General features: G+C 43.0%; 1 protein-coding gene across 1 annotated transcript in view; it reads right to left on the minus strand.

Annotated features, from left to right (window-relative positions):
- Nucleotides 1-23,008, minus strand: part of PARD3B (par-3 family cell polarity regulator beta) — a 1,965,377-nt gene that overhangs the window by 1,242,078 nt on the left and 700,291 nt on the right. Inside the window, exons 6-8 of the mRNA XM_086954074.1 lie at nt 16,473-16,559; nt 4,074-4,199; nt 2,291-2,643 (exon numbers count right to left, since the gene is read on the minus strand). Of these exons, the coding sequence (XP_086810200.1) occupies nt 2,291-2,643; nt 4,074-4,199; nt 16,473-16,559 (566 nt within the window). The remainder of the gene's footprint in view (nt 1-2,290; nt 2,644-4,073; nt 4,200-16,472; nt 16,560-23,008) is intronic.

Consider the following 23,008-nt stretch of genomic DNA (forward strand, 5'->3'; position numbering starts at 1 on the left):
TACGTATCTTGGCCTCCAATTCACCCAATCCCTCACCACTTCCATTTGTATTGATATTGATACCAGCATCCATAAAATAACTACATTGATCAGCAGATGGCATCCTCTACATTTGTCATGGTGGGGTCGACTTTATACTATCAAGATGATGTTGGTTCCCATTAAACTTTTCACTATCTCTAATATTCCTTTGAATATTGTGCTTAAGTCATACACAACATTATATTCAATATTATCTTCCTTTCTTTGGAATAATAAAAACCCTTGCATGTACCCAAATTAAAATGTCCCAAAATTGAAGATGGACTGAACTGTACAGATTTCTCCACATATCATAAATCTTTTTTATTAAAGCAATCCATGCACTGGATAGAGCCTTCCTTATCATTTATTCCACTCTGGGTGGATCATGAACGTGCACTCCTGTTGCCTTTTTTGTTACGCCAATACTTAACATTCATGCAAAAACCTCAAAAGTGTTCCACTGAAATCTTCAGGAACACTTGTAAATTGTTAGCTTCCATTAGTTCACACTCACCCACAGACTTACGTTCTTTTCTGGATTCTACCATTTGGCCTAACCAATATATTCAAGTGAAAAAACAGACCTATTTATTGGCCGACAACGAGGACTAGAGGGCTAATCTCAGTTAACCAATTTTTTAAACAGGACTCCCTTATCTCTTTCTCACAAGATGCAGTACTGTACGGCCTGCTGGCCACCTTCCAAAACTGATTTACAACTTTACAGAACATAATTGTGTAAGCATACACTCATTTAAAATCAATTTCTTCACATACTCTAACACCACATACTCTCACTGATCGTTTACATACAAATCCAAAGGCTTCTACTATCTATTCACACTTACAATGTATTTCTACTGATAGACCTAATTTTATTACAGCATTAGCATGGGAGAGGAATCTCTTCTTCACTTTACCCAGATCAACTTGATAGCAGAGTTGGCTTAAAGTTAGGAAATCCTCCTGAGCAGTAAAAACAAAGCGAACACTTTTTTCATCTACAATAAACTTTTGACGACACCAGAATTCATACATCAGATCAACCCGAATATTCCGGATACTTGCTGGACTTTTTCAACATAACAAGCTTATTTGATGCACTTACTATTCACATGTCTCTCTGTTTTTGCTTTTTGGACACAAGTTTTGCACAAGATTAATTCTATATTTCAATACATTATACCTTACCCTATTTCTAATGTATTTTTAGGAAGTGTATCTGATGCCTGAGTAAACGTATCTTTAAATGTGAAAATACTGGACTAATATTCGAAATGGACTTTCAGCAATTAACTCGAAATTGGAAAGACTCAACGCAATTATCATCTAAAGCATGGGGTACGCAGTCAGTCATAATCATGATTGGATACTGCTTATATAAACCCTGCACCCCCTGTTTCAAAACGAAAGACCCTTTGGACACCAGTTACACAGTTCCTTGATAACGTTGCAAACGTGTCATTTGCACCCCTACCCAACACTCAAAATGTTCTCCAAACTCCCTGACTTACCACTCCTGACCATATTATTTTTCTATTATGTGCCTTCTGTTATATATTTCATTACTTATCCTATGCTTATTATGAAGACAAAAATTCATAGGAATTTGCTCATCCTTCCCCCTTTTTCTTTACTCCTCCACATTATTCATTTGCTTTATGATATTCTAAAGTATTATTTCTTACGTATTTTTGGGTTGTTTCAAATTTCCCATAGTAAACTTATTCTTTAAAACTTTTTTTAAAAACAAAAGGCAAACGATTATGTCATTCTGTATGCTTTACCAGTTAAACCTCTTGTAAATGGTGGTACATTTACATTCCCATTGCTTTTCCATACAGCATCCGTACATAAAATATGCAACTGTTGGATTAGAGGAAAAGATCTATGTGTTCGCATTCAACAGAGAGAGAATGCCATAGCAAATAATTAATTAATTGTATTATATAGCAGCAAGAGCTCTGAAGGATCTAACCTCAACAGACGACTCTATAACGGACTTCTGTACTGTTACTGGGGACACAAGACACGTTTCAGAACTCATGTTCAGGTGGTATGTATGAAACAAAATAGAAAATTTGTAGGTGATGAAAAAAAAGAATTATTTGTTCCCTTAACAAGATACCCTCCTTGCTGCATTACCAGGGTGGTAAGCGTGCTTTGATCGTCAGTCAATAATAAGATCACCCCTAAATATATCTCACTCATTTAATTGATAAACAAATATTATTGCTATGTACATTATTTCTTATTTTATTATTACCTTTTTTTAGGTCTATCCTAAGTCTCCTGGCATTTTTGCTGCTGCCAAAACCAAGAGGAGAGAGCGACGGGGAAGCTGGCTTCTTGCTCAACAGCACAAGTTCAGGACTTCGGCTTGATGGCAGAGATGACCGCCCGCCAGACTCCAGGCTGTTTCGTCCACTTGAGTCTTCAAACTTCACGGTTGGCTTCAGGTGAATAGGAGGTGGGACTTTTGTTTTCAGAACGCCATCATCTCCATAAGAAACCAGTGGAGCAATTACACATTTTTCATACAGTTCACGGTTCTCAGGGGGTACCACTTCGACCTGGACATTTTCATATTTCATAGCCTGTCGGAATAAATCCTGAGCCCTTTAAAATAATACAGATGAAAAGAAGAAACATCAGGGTTAGCAGGGCTGGAATCTCCCTCCACACAATGCACAGTCGAGCAGTTCCAGGGGCCGTATGACAATAAGTGTCCTGGGGGCGCAATGGGCGTTTACGCCCGCTTGCGTGCCCCCAGGGCACTTTGGTATTACAGAAGGGGTGCAGAGGTTGTGCGTCCCCTTCAGTAGTACAGACAGAGCTGGCGCCCTTAATGCACCAGCGTTACCTCATTTGCATACGGTGTGGCCTATGCAAATGAGGGAATTCCTTTGGCTCTGCGCCCGCACCATATTACAGACTCGAATGCTAATGAAGGTTCAAGTTAAATCTCATATAAGGTGTGAGATACAAAATTAAAGTGCCAAAGAGAGAAAGAACAGAGGAAAAAAAGAAGAAAAGAATAGAGAAGTATTTTAAACAAGTGATATCCCTAACAAAAATGCATCCTCATCAATCAGGGCCACATGTAGGCGTCGACGACGTTTCAACCATATCAGAATTTGATGGTCATCATCAGGACAAACAATAATGGATACCAGAGCGTCCGATAGGAAATACAATTAAAAAAATTTAAGTCAACAAAGGGGTATCAAAAAATTGTTATATGTGCCAGGATCACATCATAGCACAAACCAAAAAGATTGCTGTTAGAAAGGAATCATTTAAAGAGAAAGAGAACCAGTGATTGTGCTGAGTAATAGAATACAAACGTTTTCCCGGAGATCAACAAAATAAATAGGTGCTACAAAAATAAGGTGTGAACACCTAATACAGACTCGGACGCAGAGGCAAAGAAGCCCTCGCCCCCTGAGAGCAGCCCTCTGGAGGGGAGAAAGCAGGACCTATAGCCCGCCCAGACATTCCCTTTAAAAGTGCAGGTGGGGTGCCGCCTGCATTGTGAAAACACAGAGCTGCTGCAAGCAGCTGCTCCATGTTTCACATGAATGTGTTGCACACCGGACCGCGCAAGTTCGCGGCTGCCCTGGGGGCAGTACATTCACCATAAAGGGGCACATTGTCCTTGTTTGTGCCCGGAGCACGTCTGTGTCATATGTGTGATGGCATTTCTTTGAGAACTTGTCACTGAATCTGCTGTTGCAAAAACCTGCAAATGGTGAGAAAACTACAAACCTGTGGGTATAGACCAAATTAAAAGTACCCTTGTATAACAACTTTACAGTGCATTTGGCTCCAAATGGAACTGTAAATGACATTGGTTATGTCACACTCAGTCTAAAGCCCAACAAAGCTTGCAACAGGTCTGTGTCTAGTAACTACTTGGTTGTAAGAATTTACGGTGGTGCATCTGTGCACTGATAGGTCTACGTGTTCTGCATGTACTAAATCAGCAACCTGCACACCAATCCATGGAGTACCTGAGCTAGTAATACATTTCTGCAGGCAAGGCTTACTGTGCAAAGCTTCGGTCGGTCAGGTCCACGCTGTTTATCTTGACGATGCTCTCGCTTTCGTGAAACAGACCATCCCGCATAGAGCGGCTGTGCTCCTCGATCCCTCGAATGTGGAGACCCAGAATCCTGCAAAGCAAGACATGAGATCTAATTAAGACTATAATCCGATATTGCTGTGTTTCTATAAGCACACACTCATTACATTTAGAGATTCGTCCAGGTTACATGCAGAAAAGAGGCAACACCCGCCGCCTTCTGCAATCCACTCCTTTTTGCTTCTCGGGCCATTGGGCCAAAGACTCCTTCTGTCAATTTACAATATACCACCGTGCAAATTTCAGAGAAGAGATTTGTAGAGGTAATTTGCCAAATGTCAGCCATGTAGTCCCAGTGCCAGCAGGGTCTGACATCAGTCGAGATAATTCCTCCCCCGCTCCTCCCCGCCACAGTTTTTAATTCATGCAATCCTTCAGGAGGGACAAGCCGACGACTCAACCAGGAACAAAAGGGCAATGCAATCACTGCACACCCTGCTTTGCTGCATGCTGAAACCAAATCTCAGCACAATTCAATTTGGACTAGCTGTGAACTGAAACCCTAACTAGCGACCAATGCAACTGTGGTGTGTCGAACAGCTGTGGGTCAACCACGTCCTTCATCACAACGCCAAAACGTATGCTGGCTTCAGTTTGTGCTTGCACATGTACATGGTATGGATACGAGAGTCCTATGGCTTTCTGACATTCCAGATATTTGTATTGGACTGTGGCATTTCTGAAGCACTTCGCAGTCTCTGGCAAAGGCCCTAACGCGTTGCAGTGTGAGGACTCTGTATTGATCGACATGACTTTAATTGAAATACAGATTACTATGGGAGCTCCTCTTTCTGCATTTTTAAACTTCGCTTTTATTTTCTAAAAATCATTTGCCAGGGCGAAGTTTCAGTGTCTAAGGGCCAGATGTATCAAGGCTTTTGCGACTCGCAAAGGCCGAAATTCGCTGAATTTCGGCCTTAGCGACTCGCAAACGGCATTTTAGCATTTTCTGGTATGTATGAAATAATCGCAATTTAAGGAATCGCAAAAAATTGGGATTCCTTAGTTTTGCCATAGCATTTAAGGAATCGCAAATTTTGCGATTCCTTAAATGATATGTATGAAACATTTTAAAATTGCGATTTTGTGTTAAGAAATCGCAAATTACCACCAACTTATAGTTGGTGGTAATTTGCGATTTCTTTTAAAAATGCCCTATTTGGCATTTGTGAGGGTGGCATGTGACACACATACGGCATGTATGTGTGCCACATGCACACACACATGTAGATTTCAGGGGTGCAGCAGGGTGTCTTTGAGACACCCCTGCACCCTTGAAATAATTCTCAAATTGCGATTAGCAAATTGCGAATTCGCAATTTGAGAATTATTGCACTCTCATTCCTCTGGGCCTCCTGGCCCATAGGAATGCATTGGAAATTATTCTTTATTTGCGAATTCGCAAATTGCGAATTCACAAATAAAGAATAATAAGGAATCGCTAAAAAATAGCGATTTTGTACATACATACCGTTTTGCGAATTCTAAATAGCGATTCGCAAAAAATCGCTATTTAGGATTCGCAAAACGGAATCTTGATACATCTGGCCCTAAGCTGCTTAGGCAAATGGGGTGAGTAAATGAGATGTCTGCCAAACACTTTTCATTAGAAGACATCAGTAGGGTGTCTGTCAAATGACAGAACAGGCAGTTCATGCACCTGCCCTTCTGCCTCCCTTAGGTACAGTGCGCATACCTCTGCTTTATCCAGCTGTAGGCCACGAGCTGCATTCGATTAAATAACTGCTTAAGGTGCTTGGCTGACCAGTTGAACCTCCGCAGTAGCATCTGCTGGCCACAAGGACACAGCAGGACAATGAACGAAGTCTTCACGTCAAGCTGCTGCTCTGTCCTCTGTTCCGCCTGGGTTTAATGTGGGATTACCAGGTGACTGCACATCACAGAAGAAAATCACGTTTATGTTTCTGGGTTTACAAACTAATATACTCTGGTACTTTTGGACAAGGTGACTGGTATCACAACACCAAGGATTCCTTAAGTTGTCAAAATAAAGACCACAATGGCAAATTAGTGTCAGAGTCGCTCGGCCACCCTAGCTTGGCAAAAGATGCTTTGATCTTTTTGCAATACAAGTAAAAAATAACTGGTTTATATTGTGCATGCTACAAACTGAATTGTCTCTTATGGCCGGATTACAAGTCGGGCTGTTAATAAATTAAATAAGAAACAAACTCGTAATTAGGTTCCGTGTGTAAACCATTACTTACGCATGGGACGGAATTTCGATCAATCAGTCAGTCTTCTAAAGCACGTCTACCAGAGGGGTCGCCAGAAACTATGGAACTGTGAGTCACGGTTGGGGAGCCATGTTGGTCAAATAGCCATGTCTTGAGTTTCTTCCTGAAGGCTACAAGCGATGAGTTGATGCTTAGGTGTAGGGGAGGTCGTTCTAAGACCTGGAAGCGATGTAGGAGAAGGAACAACCTCTGCAGCGGCTTCGTCGCATGTGGGGGATGTGGGCCAGGGTGAGGATGTGGGCCAGGGCGGAGGAACAGAGCTCTCTGGCAGGCCAGAGAAATGTCAGGCGGTGGTTAATGTTGTCAGGTCTGGATTTGTGGAGAACTTGTAGACGTGGATGAGGAGTGTGAAGCAGCATCTTTCCTGGATGATGAGTCAGTGGAGAGCTTTGAGGTGAGAAGAAATGCAGGTTCTTATGGGAACATTAAGGATGAGTCCTGCTGCTGTGTTCTGGATGGCAGGTGGCGCTTTAGGAGCTGTTTGGTGGTTCCGAAATATTGTGTGTTGCTGTTGTCAAGTCAGCTGGAGATGAGAGCATGGGTGACTGTTTTTCTAGATGGGGTGGGGAGCATGCAGAGGGTGTGGAAGCAAGCAGAGTCAACAGCGCTGACCTGATGTTTCATGGTTATTTGGCTGGCCACAATAATTCCAAGATTGTTTAATCGGACGGTGGGGGGTGGAAGACTACATGTCATCCCAGGGCGAAGACTTGTTTCCGAAGATGAGCACCTCCATTTTTTCCAAGTTGAGCAGTTGGCCGTCATCCAGGTGTCGATGCTGGACATGGTGTTGAAAAAGTTGGGTCTTGTGGTGTCAGCGTCTTCTGTGAAGGATGTGTGTTACCAGAGTAAGAGATATAGTTGAGTGGTGTTCTTCAGGGGGCGATGGTGGCAGTGGAGATCCAGTTGGAGAAATTCTGGACACTGAGTTAGAGGGTGTCTGATGGGGCTGTCTGGCTTCTTCATTGGATGTAAGCATGTCAGGTGAAGGGTCAGTCATTCCAGAGGGCGTTGCGAAGGAGAGGTTATATATTTTCTCCTTCCTTTTGTTTGGCGTTACTAACAGTTGGATGTAGCTGCAGGTGCTACGGTGCAGCCAATAAAAGGGTTTTCCGGCTACAGGAGCATACATGCCAATACCGAATTTTTAAGCCAAAAATTACTTATTTTTGCTGTTTCCCGCTTGAAATTGCCTCTTCTTCAATAGCAGTCAATGGAGAAAATACATTTCCATGAGTTATTTTCAAAATAGCCTATTTTTCTGTTCTGAAAAGCTGCCATGTAGCGCAGTGGGGTTTTGAAGGATTGAATTAGATTTGAGATATTGGTCACATTTGCAGTTTGACCAGAATCTGTTACCTCATCCAACAAATCCTACTGCCAGCTTATTTTGAATAAAATGAAGGACTTTTCTCTTGTGAGTGTGACTCTTATGTTACAAGGAGTAACATTTCTGAGATAATTGGAAAGTGTTGTCCTGCTGCTAGAGCCGCACCACCTGTATAAACGAGCACCGAAAGCGCCTGGCTTGTCGTGGATCGCACTGGAGGATATGTATGTATGTGTATGTATATATATATATAATTTTTTTCCCCTCAACTTAAAGATGTATACAGTAGCTTCCTTTGCAGAAAGGGCAACACTGGCTATAAAGAGCAACACCAGTTGGTGCTGTCCTTACATTTGGAGGATACTTGGAAAAAGTTACTCCTTTTAGAAACTTTGGCTAAAAGAACCTGATCACAGAGATCCCGGGGTTTGAGCTACAGTATAATATCAAACAAGGCAGACACACGCATCAATGCACTGCAGCAACAATATTAAGTCCCTTCCACTTGGTGTCTTCTTGCTGTGACAGAAAGTGGTTCAAGCTACACTACACATTTTTAATATGTCTCCTCTTCCTTCAGGTCTTGATTTGAAAGGTTAATAACTACTGCACCGCGCAGACATGGCATACAAGGGGGGCTGTTTTGACTGTCTGCGCCTAAACCGCCAACGAGGTCTATTTTGGAGGAGTCCCAAGTGCTCTCGTTTCGCATTAACAGGAGAACAGGAATCTCCAGCTGAGACAAAATACAGCTTCCAAAACCGTCTTACACACTTTCAAAATCACTAGCAGGTCTCAAAGGTTAAAAAATATATATATATTTTTGCAAGGCAAACAGGCTTGATTTTTTTTCTGCAAACATAAATCTACCAACATATCTTCAGATGTCTGCGTGAATTTGTAGTAAAGAAACATGTTTATTTCTGGAGATCTAGAAGGTATCTCTGGAGTCTAATTCACAGCACTCTAGCATATATTACAGTATCAATTCATTAGTAGACCGTGGATCTGGGTAAGGACAATAAACCGTATGATTTTAATATAATACTCATCGAAAGTTTGCTACAGTAGTTGAATTTGGTAGAGTGCCTTGAGTAGGGCATGCTGAAGGTAATCCTGAGCTTGGGCTCAAGCATCCCTGGTCCTTGAGCTTCTGCTGACAGATGTTCTGTGTGGAGGCTGAACGCAGGTTCCTGGTCCAAAAGATGTTACAGCTGTCGTAAGCAGCCAGGGTGATGGATTCAGAACATCCAGCGTACTGTACAAAATGAAATGCACTTAATCGTGGCTTCCGCTGAGAGCCACTGGAATTTATCTTAAATCAACAAGGCGAGCAGCGACATCAGCTTTTAACAAGGGTGACGAAGCATTAAACCGGGTTATACTCATCGACTCGTTACTTAAGGAAAGTGAAATCACCATCATGGAAGTAAAATGCGTGAAAAGAATTATCACACGAGAACTCTTCACCCTGTGCTTCAAATATCTACAAGCACAAACTGTGGATATATCACAGCCTAAGGCTAGGTCAGCTACAATACCTCATTGACAGACAAAGACAACACTCCATCACATGTGTTCAACAAACATACACATATGTTCACGCTTCTCAACTGAGCTGCAGGTGGCATATTTTCAGACGAATGGAGTTTGAGGGTTGGAAAATACCAAATGCTCCAAATTGTGTTTACACAAAAACACAGAAAAGGACAAACTTGTTTAGCACAAGGCATTTGTTCTCATCTAACGCGGACAAAACAATAATCCCTCCACATCACCTCTTCAGGCACTCTTCCCTTCTACCAACATTTAGCTCTCCTGACATTGGATGTTCCAGTATCCTGTGTGCTACATATTGACATATGTAGGTATCAACAGCGACTCTTGCCGAGGGATATCACAGACAACGACAGCAAAGCCACAGTTGCCTTCGGTGTCCTTTGATTAATAGTGGTATTCATTTGGGCTGATCCTGTTTTGTGAACAGCAGCCATTCTCCATACTTTGGGTTTTCAAACAAAAAAATATATTTGCAATCATTTAAGGGTAACCATAATATCAAGTGCAATTAAGACTATAACATTGAGTCTCGCATCAGTACCCAATTTGTAAATTATTTGTGAAGCATTCATTAAAAACAAACGCGCACCTATAACCAGGTGTCACAGGACTTAATTTGCATGTGGAACAGGAAGGTATCACCCCGGCGTGCAGATACTGCACCCCAAATCTGTATGAATACTTCCTCCATCCAGTACCATACTACAGCAAAGGACTCGAGGGGGGAATCCCACACAACCCTTTGCCATAGCTCTTGCTCTCTGGAAGATCAGATTACCTTCTCCCTTGTCCTCAGGTACACCAAGTGTGTAACGCTGAAGCAGCACTTTTGCTGCTGGCAGGATCCCTTGGGATAAGCAACTCCTCCCACCGAGCCCAGAAGATGGGATAGTTGGCACAGTGATCTATGTCAATAGAGTTTCCCACACTCCCGCCTTAAAAGTAAATACCTAGCACTTCACCCACATCCGTTCCTGAACCTCAATTCCATGTGGAGGTGCTCCTGCAATCCATTACAGAGAGGTAAAAGGCTTAGTGTTCAGTAATGCCTCTCTCCGTGAGTAGTTGTTGGGCCTGGCACATATACAGTGCTCCCCACAGGTCTGTCCAGACTTGCCGGAAACACAGAAGGCAGGCGGTGATGGTAACGTTTCAATTAAACACAAACACACACCTGGGTCTAAACTAGAAAGAAAAAGAGTGGTTCAGTATAACTTAGCTGGAGTGGAATATTCCATTTAAAGGGTGATTTCCCTCACCCACAACAGGTGGCATGCTTCATCATCAAGAACCTCCTCGCACGAGGATACCTAGTCCAAGGTATGCCAGTTTTATTTATCACATTCTTTCATGCACGCTCTGCTTACATCACCATTCTTATCTCATTAGAAGAGTATTTACCATGCCATTGCTCCTCCCTCCAGCCAGGGGGTTCTAGCCTGCACCTTGACTGGGTATCATGGTGCGTGGAGGTTCCCGGTGATGAAGCATGCCACCTACGGTGGGTGAGGGAAATCGTCCTTTAAAATAAATATTCCACTCCAGCTAGGTTATAATGAACCACTCTTTTTCTTTCTAGTTTAGACTCAGGTGTGTGTTTGTGTTTAATTATTAGTGTACTGGGGAGTCAACACCTGCAGGTCTTTGATTCCCCTCTGGCCCTCCTCTTTGTGTTACAATAGAAAAGTTTCATCAGTTATTTGACCTCTTTCCTCAGGTTGTTGGAGACCAGGAGAGGCAGTAAAAGGAGATGGTGGATCACTGTCTGCCACTACATCATTTATGCTTGGATCGCTGGAGAGACAGGGAGGTGGGGAAGGACCAATACTAAATCGGCTTTCCAGTGGCGACTCTATCGAATTATTTTCATAGTTCAATACTGTGATGTCGCTGCATTCAGAGCAGAGAACTGAATCCTAATGTCACACGAATCTCTTCATAGAGAATCCACTGGAAACAACAGTTCAGCATGATGTTCTTTTCCCACAGTCACTCTTCTCATCACAAGAGTAACCAAAGCAATCTACACCTGCCTCCATCTGGACAGATCTATGGGACACTGCACTGGAGATGCCCAAGTCACATAATACTGTTCCACAGGATAACAATGCACTATAGTCCGGGACCATCTAAAAGTCAAGAAAAAAAAGTCTAATTAACAATCAGAGGGGGGAGAGAGAGAAATCAGAATGGATTCATTCTCCCTGGGCATATTTAAATAAACAGTTAGAATCCACTCCTTGAGATTAAGGGTGTCTCCTCCACAGTGGGGAACACCTTTATGTTTTTAGGTCCCCTCACACACCAACAGGCCCCTTGGTGTCATGCTTCATCATCGGGGTCATCGTACCCCTCTACGGGGTACGGCGTGCTGCGACCTACTTAGACGTGGGAGCACTTGTTAGACTATGTGTGGTGTTGGTGAGGGGGTATTTTGAATACATGTGAGTGTATTGTGGGGTTTGGGAAATAGTGATAGTTGAAAAGAACCTGGCTCGTGGGGTGACTAAAAATTATTTAATAAGCCCCCGGGCTGGTGCTATTAAAAATGAGGGTGGGAGGTCACTACGCTGACAATGTGCCTTTCCTCCTTTTTGTGTGCGTCGACATGTTTCGGTGCCAGAAGCACCTTCTTCAGGACGGGGTGCACAAATCCCCACCTTACTCACGTTTCTCTAACTGATACCAGAATTTTCTAATAAAAGTGAGGAAAAATTACAGTGCAGGTAAAAGTAATGTACCTAGCAAAAAAAGACGTTGTCTATTGATCAACTGTTTTGGAGTTGTAGATAAACCTCATGAGCCAAAACGTCAGGATCTGGTGTGCTAACTAGCACGATTTCTACGAGGAAATACCTCTCGATCGATCCCTACGTGGCTCCGGTGATATCACCGGAGCCACGTAGGGATCGATCGGTGATATCACCGGAGCCACGTAGGGATCGATCGGGAGGTATTTCCTCGTAGAAATCGTGCTAGTTAGCACATTAGATCCTGACGTTTTGGCTCATGAGGTTTATCTACAACTCCAAACAGTTGATCAATAGACAACGTCTTTTTTTGCTAGGTACATTACTTTTACCTGCACTGTAATTTTTCCTCACTTTTATTAGAAAATTCTGGTATTAGTTAGAGAAACGTGAGTAAGGTGGGGATTTGTGCACCCCGTCCTGAAGAAGGTGCTTCTGGCACCGAAACATGTCGACGCACACAAAAAGGAGGTAACGCACATTGTCAGCGTAGTGACCTCCCACCCTCATTTTTAACAGCACCAGCCCGGGGGCTTATTAAATAATTTTTAGTCACCCCACGAGCCAGGTTCTTTTTAACTATCACTATTTCCCAAACCCCACAATACACTCACATTTATTCAAAATACCCCCTCACCAACACCACACATAGTCTAACAAGTGCTCCCACGTCTCCGTAGGTCGCAGCACGCCGTACCCCATAGAGGGGTACGATGACCTCGATGATGAAGCATGACACCAAGGGGCCTGTTGGTGTGTGAGGGGACCTTAAAACATAAAGGTGTTCCCCACTGTGGAGGAGACACCCTTAATCTCAAGGAGTGGATTCTAACTGTTTATTTAAGAAAAAAAAGTCACCATATAATGGAATACAGAGGCAGTATCCTGGCGAATCTACCGTGAAGGCGTTTGTCTTAATGCAATGTGAGATATGAGCAAAGTCCTGGGTATTGCTCTACTGAGGGACTGCGCACAATGTTCTTAGATAGAGCTGCCACCAACAGAGGAGTTCTCATGTGCATAGTGTTTATATGCAATGCCCAGGTATAGCGTCTGGACAAAACACAGGTATTACTGATTTATTAAGTACAACCTGGAGTTTTGGTCCCTGGTTCCCTGCAAGATTTTAAATGCTGAATTAGCTACTCACTTTCCTAGTAAAGCTTCAAGAATGTGGGCCACTATGCCAACCTGGAGGAAAGAGTCAAAGGGAGGGCCTGAGTTATAGTCAGTGCAAAAAGAAAAAGAAAATTATGATAACAAGACGTTATTGTCATTTTATTTTTCTGTGCTGGACTAGAGCCGGGGTAAGAGGTGGAGCTCGTCAGAGCATAGAGAGGAGTGGTTTGCAATCCCAAAGAGCACATGACTCTTTGGCCGGCCCTCTTACGCTGGCTCAACAGTCTTGAGCACGTAGCATGTTCTCCACCTGGCTGTGTTGCACAGCCCGATTGAGAAAGAACATGCCCAGGCTCCCAGGCACTGCCTGAGCGGCAAAACAGGCCTCTCAGACAAATCGCGACGCTGCTCATGTAGCGTTGTGAATGGCTGGGAGAGTCTGCTTCCAGTGCTGTCGGTGCAGACGAAGAGGACGGAGGAGAGGCAGCGGCGGGAAGGTAAGTTTTTATTTTGTTTTTATCCATTCCCCCCTGCCCACCACTCCCGTTCCAAGACAGCCACTACTGGTTATAGCACTCAATGTCCATAATGAATGCTCATTAGACTGCCCTAAAGAACAGCCTCCAAGAGGGGAGATTGTGGCAACTATTCACATGATGAGCTGTTGATTATTATGAGTGGGCAACGTTGAGCAAGGCCTTATGCTTTCCGTTCATTACAAGAGAATGTACTTAACACAGATCATGGACGTGTTTCAAAGTGCTATGTAGAGCTACATGTACGTCCACCTCGTTTTTATCTTCAGTATGAACATTTAATTTATATGAAGTGAAGCTGGATGTCTACAGGCATATGGCCTGAAAATGCTGGTGCACCTCTTCGCCCATGATGCTGTGCAACTTGCCAAAACCCTAAAGGCCACGAGGAAACAGGAAGGAGGACTTCAAAACTTTACACAGAAAACATGGTAATTAATACTGCTACATCGAAAAGGTATGAAACTAGGAGAACTGGCTCAGGGAAAGACGCTCACTTTTTTGTCTCACGTGTAATCTTGGAGAAAGTCCCCTATTATGAAATTCTGTGGATGGGGACCTCCGAGTAAGTATTTTGAGAAGAACAGATTATAAAACGCAGGAATTCTCTGGAGTAATCTGTGAGGGAGGTTCATGTTCTCAATAGTGTGCAGGGGGATGCCAGGGAGCTGAAACGTGTGGAAAGTGTGCTTTCCAGGAAGAGGCTTGGGGCTTCCCAGGGTGCAGTGCACACTTCGTGTATGGCGCACGGAAGCAGGAGTGGACCAACTGCAAAGAAGTGAAAGCTGTTCAGGGTGAGAAAAAGGATCAAACCCCTGTGCTGCCACTTGCAAGAGGGCATTTACTGTAGAGCTTGGGACTACCAAGACCTGGTACTGCTTGAGGTTATAAAGGACCAAACGCCTCAAAGGAACCCTCTTAGCAGGGATGACAGGGAGTGACTATGCACTGGTTTATATTGGAAAAAAAGGCAATCAAGGCTTTGGAGAGTCTGTCGCTATAATTAAGATACACTCTCTGTCCACTGATGTACCGAATTCCACAGTGGACAACACGTGGTTTCTAATACAAGGATGGTAATGGACCCCCTTAAAGAGTGCCGAGAAGACAAAGCAGAGGAAACATTTACTCATTTCTTACTGTTCTGTGTACTGGAGGGGAGATTACTCAGGATGTGAGTTAAGCCTACCCTATGAGTAAGGGGGCTGTTTTGGAGCAAGAATGTGGCCATGGCTCTCCTGAAACCCCTCACAATCCTGCGGTTGCATTTGCAGCAGTGAAACTCATCAGCTGGGGGTTGAAGGGAGGGTCACCAAACAGGTGTCACAGAAATCCATGCTGACAGTTCCAACAGAAGCACGGCCAATTCATGTGAACTATCTGGTTGGTGATTTTCAACATGTTTTATTGAAGCTAATGAACCAAATATTTTGAATATTTTTTTTATTCCAGTGTAAATAAAAGAAGACGTGAAATTACTACAGTTGTGCTTAGTGCAGAAGAACATTGCTGCTCTCTGTAGAAGCATTTCACCACAAATTCATGACAAAAGTAGTGTGCATATTGCAGTAATCTACTGAAGTTTGATTTACCCAGAGCTTAAGGACTTTTTTTAAGGTGACATGTGAACCTACACTTCCTGCAGAGCAGTGAGTAGTGATTAGTAGAGATCCAATCCTGCACTCCCTTCTCCAACCCTGGAACTTCCTCTGAATAGGAGTTGGACTGCAGTTGTAGGTGGATGAAGAAAATGCACGTGTCACCGCTTAAAAGGGACAGTACTATTTAGAATGCAGTAGTAAAATCAGGGAAAGCTCAGGCGAAACTGCATAAATTTCCAGAACAGCAGGATTAGCAGTGCCAATCTATGTTTAAAACTGATCTATTGAAATAATAAGACTGGCAGCACAATAATTTGTTCATCATTCAGTCCGCCCTCTATTTCTACGAAATATAATGGATGTGTGAAAGGGGTTATTACTCTCCCTCACTACCAGGAAGCCTGGGAGGAAAAGCAGGAAAGTGCATGAAAGAGTGAAGGGCATGATTATTCTTGCATTTGCCCAGGACGTAATAATAGGTGCCTCAAAACCATTCAGACATTTTGCAGCGGGGCCCTACACCCTTTGGTAAACGAAAGTGATCTTAGAAAAGCCAAGTTAAGCGGATGTGGGAGAAGGTGGTGGGATTAGCCAAAAAGTGTCAGAACATAAACTGCACACCTAGAACATGAAAGGAAGACATTTGTTGTTTTATATGTAATTTAATGAATGGATTTTGTTTTACCAGTTTCCTATGATTCTATTTGAAACTGTAAAATTGTATGTGTAGTCGTTTTTGTTAAAATACTGAAATGTAATATTTATATTAAATAGCTATGCCACTAAGACAACCACATTTGTGGTATGGTAAGAAGCATTCTGTGGCACACCCCTTCATTTATGGACCCTCCCACCAGCTGGGCAGTAAGTTGCTCCGTCAGCTTCATGACAAAAATGGTGAGTGCTGGCATTTATTTTTCTGCATACTAAGCAGTGGGTTAACCAAATGCAAACAATATAGAACAAACACTCCAAATGCATAGGAAAAATAAGCAAACAATGGATCTTATTGGAGAACATTTGCATAATTGTTGTCACAATGAGAAGTGTGCTGTAGCCGTGTAGATGTCCAGGGCCAAAGTTGCAGAACCCTAGCTTGGGACACAGTGGCTTTCTCTCGTACATCCCACCATGAGGGTCTTCACATTACCTTCCACTGAGAGACGAGTAGTAGGGCACCACGTGGATTCCCAGTGGTCCGCCTTCTCCAGCAATGTTTACTGTTTTCGTAAGATTCCTGGGAACGAGAAAATGAAAAAAACATAAATCAGATAACTAATTGCAACAAAGTTTAAAGAGCATTTTTATCACCTGAATTATTCTTTGAGCATAGGATACAAGGAGTAGTAGCACACTCGGCAACCACACATCTCTGGACGTATCACCCGCCTCCATCTGAGTGACTTGATTGGCCGAGGCAAGGAAGCTGAATTAAGTTTGTGCTCCACCTAATGACAAAATGTCAAGACTTTCGCATTTTGAAACATACTGATTTTCTCTAGGAAAGAGCGGGCGTGCCTGGCCGGCGATCACCCACCATATGGGACCAGCAGGTGCTGGGTTTTACGTTGCCACTGCCTACTTAACAACTTCCGCGTAACCAGGTCACGCCTGCATACTTTCTACATTTACCCACTGCAGTAGGGTACTAAACTGGCCATACACCTATTGCTGTGTGGTATTACCCGCCTGACTCTTTACCATTTTTTTCTTATAAACATTATTTGTTTTTAAGGTATAGATGGGAAACCTCCCAGTGTTTCAGGAATTTGGCATGTATACTTGCTCTATACAAACATGTCGGAAACATTTTCTGCAGGCGATCAACAACATCTTATTTCTTTGTGTGTCTAGACAATTATTTAAGCATCATTCAGATGGTTGGCATCTGGTGTCACTTTAGGGCCAGACGGGATCCCTCCATAATTGGAGATTCTATATCTTACTGACATTTTCTCATTTCTTTTTAAGAGTCCCCGATTCCACATATTGGAATGAACATTCCCAGCCATAGCCCATCACATCCTAAGGAAAGTGAGAATGACAGCTTCCAACCCTGCAGCAAAGCTAAATGTCTTGTCAATAAGAGATGCAAGATTAATGTACTGGTTAAGTGCTTAGTTTGTGCACCCAGTTCTCAGTGCACAATCACCAGCGGAAGTAGCAGATGGTCAGTGTAAGCCTTGATCTGAGGTAGAATCTCCTTTTAATTAATAAATAAATAAATAAAAAAGCAGTGATGTGCAAATGTTCTGAAGATGGGCAGCAGGGGCGCAGTTTATGGGCACCTCCTCCAGGATGTACTGAATCAAAGGCCAGCAGGAGTCATGAACCAACTAAAAAAACACTTTGAAAGCATTTGTGAAATTCGGTTTCTCTAGCCCAAATATTTAGAGCACGGGGGTTTAAAAATGTCTCTGTCCAGGTCAATTGACAATTTCAAAATATATCTGTGGCAGGGACAGTGGTTATGACCTGAAGCTCTCGTATGTTTCCTTGGCAAATCAGAGCCTAAAGAGAGATTGGCTCGGTCTACTCTTCCCCCAATCCAAAACAAGTTCCACTTTATGGAGTGAAAGTCCCGTGGGACATGGAAAAAGACCACAAAATAACCTCTCTTCAAGCCCATGTAAACAATCTATAGCAAATTTTATTTCGGTCTCTTTACTTGACAGAATATGCAAATATGTAACTAAAAGTTTGTAAAATTAGGTTGGATAGTGTGAGAGGCTAACCAACTTATATATGTGATATTGTAACTTAAAAATGCACAGTGCATTTTATACATGTTAGATTGTGTTTTTTAGATGTTTTTATTGAACTCTGTGTTTTTATAGAATATAATGTTTAATGATAATGTGCTTATGACCTTCTGGATGCTGTGCATCTGAACCTTTTTGATATGAAATACCATTTGTCAATTTGTATGTTCCAAATGTATACTTTTATGATTCTTTTCGAATCGAATAAAGTTTTATGATGATGATGATGGCCTGTAGATTACATATACCTTTCAATATCATGCAGGGGGTAGCAAGCAGAAATTTGCTTTACAGGGTATGCATTGTGACTCTCATAAAATGTAGAAAGTGCTTTGAAGTTGAGTTGAGAGGTTTACCACGCCACGGTGCTGGATAAAAGGGATCCGTAAAGCAACATGAGTCCACACATACACTCGTAAAGAGTAGAACACCAAAGCATTGATTAGCGAGACATCCGGTCGACAATGAACCCAGTAAGATACAGGGAGTACAAACACACATGGCAACAGTGACCTTTGCATACAGAGATGCCGAGCTTGTTTGAGCGTTGTCCATAATTCTTCATACAACCCTCAAGAGGCGGTGAACTGACCTCACATCACAGCAACCAGGTGAACCCACTTAAGCGCACTCATTCACTAGCACAGAAGATCCAAGAAAATTAATAGGAGTAACGACAGAACCACAACTTAAGAAACTAAAATAGCTCAATTATATTTTACAGCAATCCTTCTGATGGTGAGCAGCTGAAGGGGGTCTGGGAGCTTTAGGTGGTAACGACTTCAGCATGTGTACCTAAAGTATCATGTAGAAAGTTATAGATTGCCCCGGATCTGCTATTATGCATTTAGAGGACTGAAAGAGGAATGGAAGAGCAGCAGACTGCAGATACTGAGTGTTCGTACTTCAGTGCTTGAATAGAATCCAATTTAAGTAAACGTGGAGGGCAGCGATAACCATGTGGAACATCCATTGTTGACCCCTAGGGTATCACTAAAACATGACTTTGGCGCCATAGACCGCGCCATTGCTCGTGCAATCCGTAGCTTGGCCAGTGATATGGCTGACTGCCTGAGTCCTACAAACGTGACCTCGCTGGTGTCTCCAATGCAGTAGCCATTGGGACTGGAGTACCATACATCATGTGGTGGAAAAAGTCATTGTAATATGCAATGTTAAATGAAACGTCATTGTTATATCACCAGCATTTATAATGCACACTTCTAGAGTTTGTGTGGGGGGATTCATATATAACGTCATCAGTGTCATGAATTAATGCTTTCTTGGTGGTGTCAGATGTGATGTAGGTGAGGTCAAAAATAATAACAGCATTTTTTTTACCTTAATGTTTAGTGAATATCGCTCACAAACCTGACCTATATTGCTTCTAGGTGCTCAGGGATGGACTCTGTATATGTATATATAGTAAAAGAGGTTTCATTTGATTATTGGCAAGCTGCTTGATTTTGACTACATACACTTGTCTTTGGCGAGGAACGGCATGCATTAAGAAGGGTCAGGTTATGGTCACAGTGGTCAGGACCCAGTCTGTGTGTACTATGTATGAATGGCCCTGGATACCATCAGAGAGTTCAGTTAGCGCGTGCAAGGCATCTTAGACAGCAACAATAAGCAGCATACTTGGTGGATGAACGTAGGGGGTTAGAACGGTGTGCCTGGAGTTTGGGCATGGTGGAGTTCCCTGTGTAGACTGTTTCAGAGGTGTGGGTCTCTCTCTCACTGACAAACGTAAAGTTTGGAAAATGAATGTGTTAACGCATTGTCCTTGACGTGGGACCAGGATTTCTATTTTTGAGCCACTTAATATGAGGCTGGTTTACTGTCCGACCTTTGACATGGAAACAAAAACAAATGATACTTCAATACAGACCATCTTTTGTTTCTTTTCATTTACTGTGCTTATGCTACATGTTCCAGTATATTAAGCCCAGACATATTTACTTTTCTAATGCTTGTTCTATAGTTGCCTTACAGCACACTGAGTAGAAGGTATCCTATTCTCCAAATCATAGTAGTCACTTTAACAGATTTGTACACAGGAAAGACAGATTTTTCACCACAGATCTTAACTAGTGTCCTTACAGTTATGTGCAAATCTTTGAAGCCTCTGTGTAAAACACTGAACTATCTTACCAACACCAAGTACACAATAAGTATCCTGATGATCATTTCTGGCAGTTAACACAACATTATCTCAAAAGATGGCCCGATGCTGCCCTGAAAGAGGAGAAGCTACCAATTTAGGGACGAAGTACCCTAGACTCTGACATTGTACGCTCAGTCCCAGGGTACCGGAAGAGAGATGATGTTTGATTATAGTGGTGGTCTTTTTTCAATTTCTAGATTTGTGGTGGGCTACATATTAAACTTCAAATATGTAAATTACCCATGATACATATACATTGCTAGATCTGACAAACACTGTATTTGAGATAATATTGAGGGGACCATAGTTAGAAGGTAACAGAAAGCACCGTAGGGCCGGTTCACGGTTCCGTGGAGCGCCATGCTGCATGAATAGGGTCCACTTAAAAGAGACAACTTCTCGCCATCTCCAGCAGTCCCTTATACCCTGCCCAGAACCCACTTGCCAGTCAGTATCAGTGGCCGGTCAAGAATTGTTCAGAGTTATTACACTTCAGGACTTCGTTCTCATCATTAGACTTTGGACTCCTGCACTTATTTCATTTCTTTATTTATTTGTAAATTATGCACTGAGTTCTAACCTAAACATGTTAACTAACTTAACCCACCCTTCCCTAACAGTGCCTATCATAACACCACATAACCTAATGCACTCTCACATACCAATATGCTCAATTTAGGATGCGATTAAAAGTAGGCACAATTTTCATCACTAATTACACACCTGTTAATAACAGTTTCTGTGGAATGCAGATATAAGTGAGTGCACATGTTGCACACAATTCCAATTAAAAAAAAAAGTTTAGGCACATTTATAAAGCGCAATGGTTACATTAAGACCAGTGTGTTCCCGTGACAGGATTCAGTTACCCACTACCACCACCCTACTTCCCTCGGGGAAAGAGGAACGTTTAAATAAATTTCCTAAAGCAGCTGTCCTGGGCCTCCATCCGGAGATCCATGGGGAGGGCATTCCATTGCTTGGTAGCCAGTAGGCGGAAAGACCGGCCTCCCATCCTGGCTTTCTTGATAGCTGGTACACACACCAAACCTACCCCACCTGACCTCAGCTGACATGTGGGGACATAGAGGGTCACAAGATTCGACAAATACGAAGGGGCATTTCCGTGCAAGATCCGGTGACAGACACAGAGTGCCTTGAAAGTGACTCTTTCTTTTATCGGGAGCCAGTGTAGCGCAGCTCGAGCTGCCCTAGCAGACGACCTTCTCGTGGGCATCAAGATTAGGCGGGCTGCCGCATTCTGCACTCCCTGCAGACGGAGTATACACTTGGTCATCGCACCTAGATAGAGGATGTTGCCATAGTCCAGGCACGACGTCACCAAGGCATGGACCAGGATCTTCCTAGCCACCACAGGCAGTAGGTCCAGGATTTTACGCAGGACCTTCAGGATCCCAAAACAGGCACCTGCCACCCGCCTGGGTTGATAGTCGAAGTGTGGTAAATAAAAAGCTAGTTATTTACGCTGTTCGGAATTTCTATAATTACCCAAGAAAATGGTAATGCATAAAATGAGGAGCAGAGTCCGTGGTCTTCGAGTTGAAAGGATTTTATTCCAGAACTCGAGTTAAGGGAGAGCTCCTTCACCAAGAGGGTTCAGGAGTAGTCTACTTTGCTTGGAACATGTCAGCACTTTTATACAATACGAGTACAATCAAAAAGAAGGAGTTTCCCTTAGACTTGATTCAATCATTCATGATGTAATCATACAGAAGACATAGCATACTTGTTCTCGTTTAAAGAATAACCTGAATAGCATTTACACATAGACAAACTTATTGCATCGGGGTGGTTGAGGTAACAAGTTACAGGGTTGCTAGTATCTGAGGACAGAGAATCGAGGCATTGTCACAGGGTCATTTCTGTCGGAAAGGTAGAGGACGAGGCATTGTGCGTTCTTTACTTCGTACACAAGGGCGGTGAGGTCTCACAATGGTATGTGTGTGCAGCGGGGAAGAAGGAGAATGGGCTGTAGTAAACTATTCTTCTTCGTGGCAGTCTCGTGTGCTTGATTATGTCTCCCCTTGGTTGTTAACCCAACCCGTGGCTGTCTTTGCAAACTAGGAAATCATTGACGAGCGAGAGCTGCTCGTTCGGTGACAGAGTTAGGGAGGGGGGTTTTTCCGAGTCACCCATCCGACTGACTCTGTTCTGGTCTAAAGGAAAAACATCGAACGGGACGCAAACCCGTAGGTTACATGGTAGCTGGACATTATTCTTTGCATGTATCAGCTTTATGAGAAAGAGAGCAGGCAAGAGGGGGTACAACGGGATTTGTGCTTGTAGTAGGAGGATCGGCTTGCCTGGTCGATGTCAGGGTGGATAGGGTGCATGATGGGACACCAGGGGAAAAGGGAGCATCTTTTTAGTCAAATTCCACATTCCCTCTTTGTCCCATAGAAACCCTATTACAGAAATTCTTAATCAATTTCTATATTCATCAGGTCGTATACTTGCTCCTGCAACATAATTATTTCATTTTTCTTTTCTCTGTTTCGTGGACGAGGAGTACAGGAAGTGGCACACAAGGGGCGGGGCCACACTGGACACAGAGGCAACAGGTGAAGATAGTGGCCAAAACGAGTCCCAGGACTGTTAGTGCCTTCCACCCCCAGGTGGACAGGAGATCCCACAACCAGCCGGTCAGGGACCATGTGCCGGTGTCCATATCCAATTTGTCGGATAGAACATGAAGGCGGGAGATAGCAGAATAAACTGATATTTTCGTGATCTTCG

Source organism: Lissotriton vulgaris, chromosome 2_1 (genome assembly GCF_964263255.1).
Source record: "Lissotriton vulgaris chromosome 2_1, aLisVul1.2, whole genome shotgun sequence".
Classification (NCBI taxonomy): Eukaryota; Metazoa; Chordata; class Amphibia; order Caudata; family Salamandridae; genus Lissotriton; species Lissotriton vulgaris.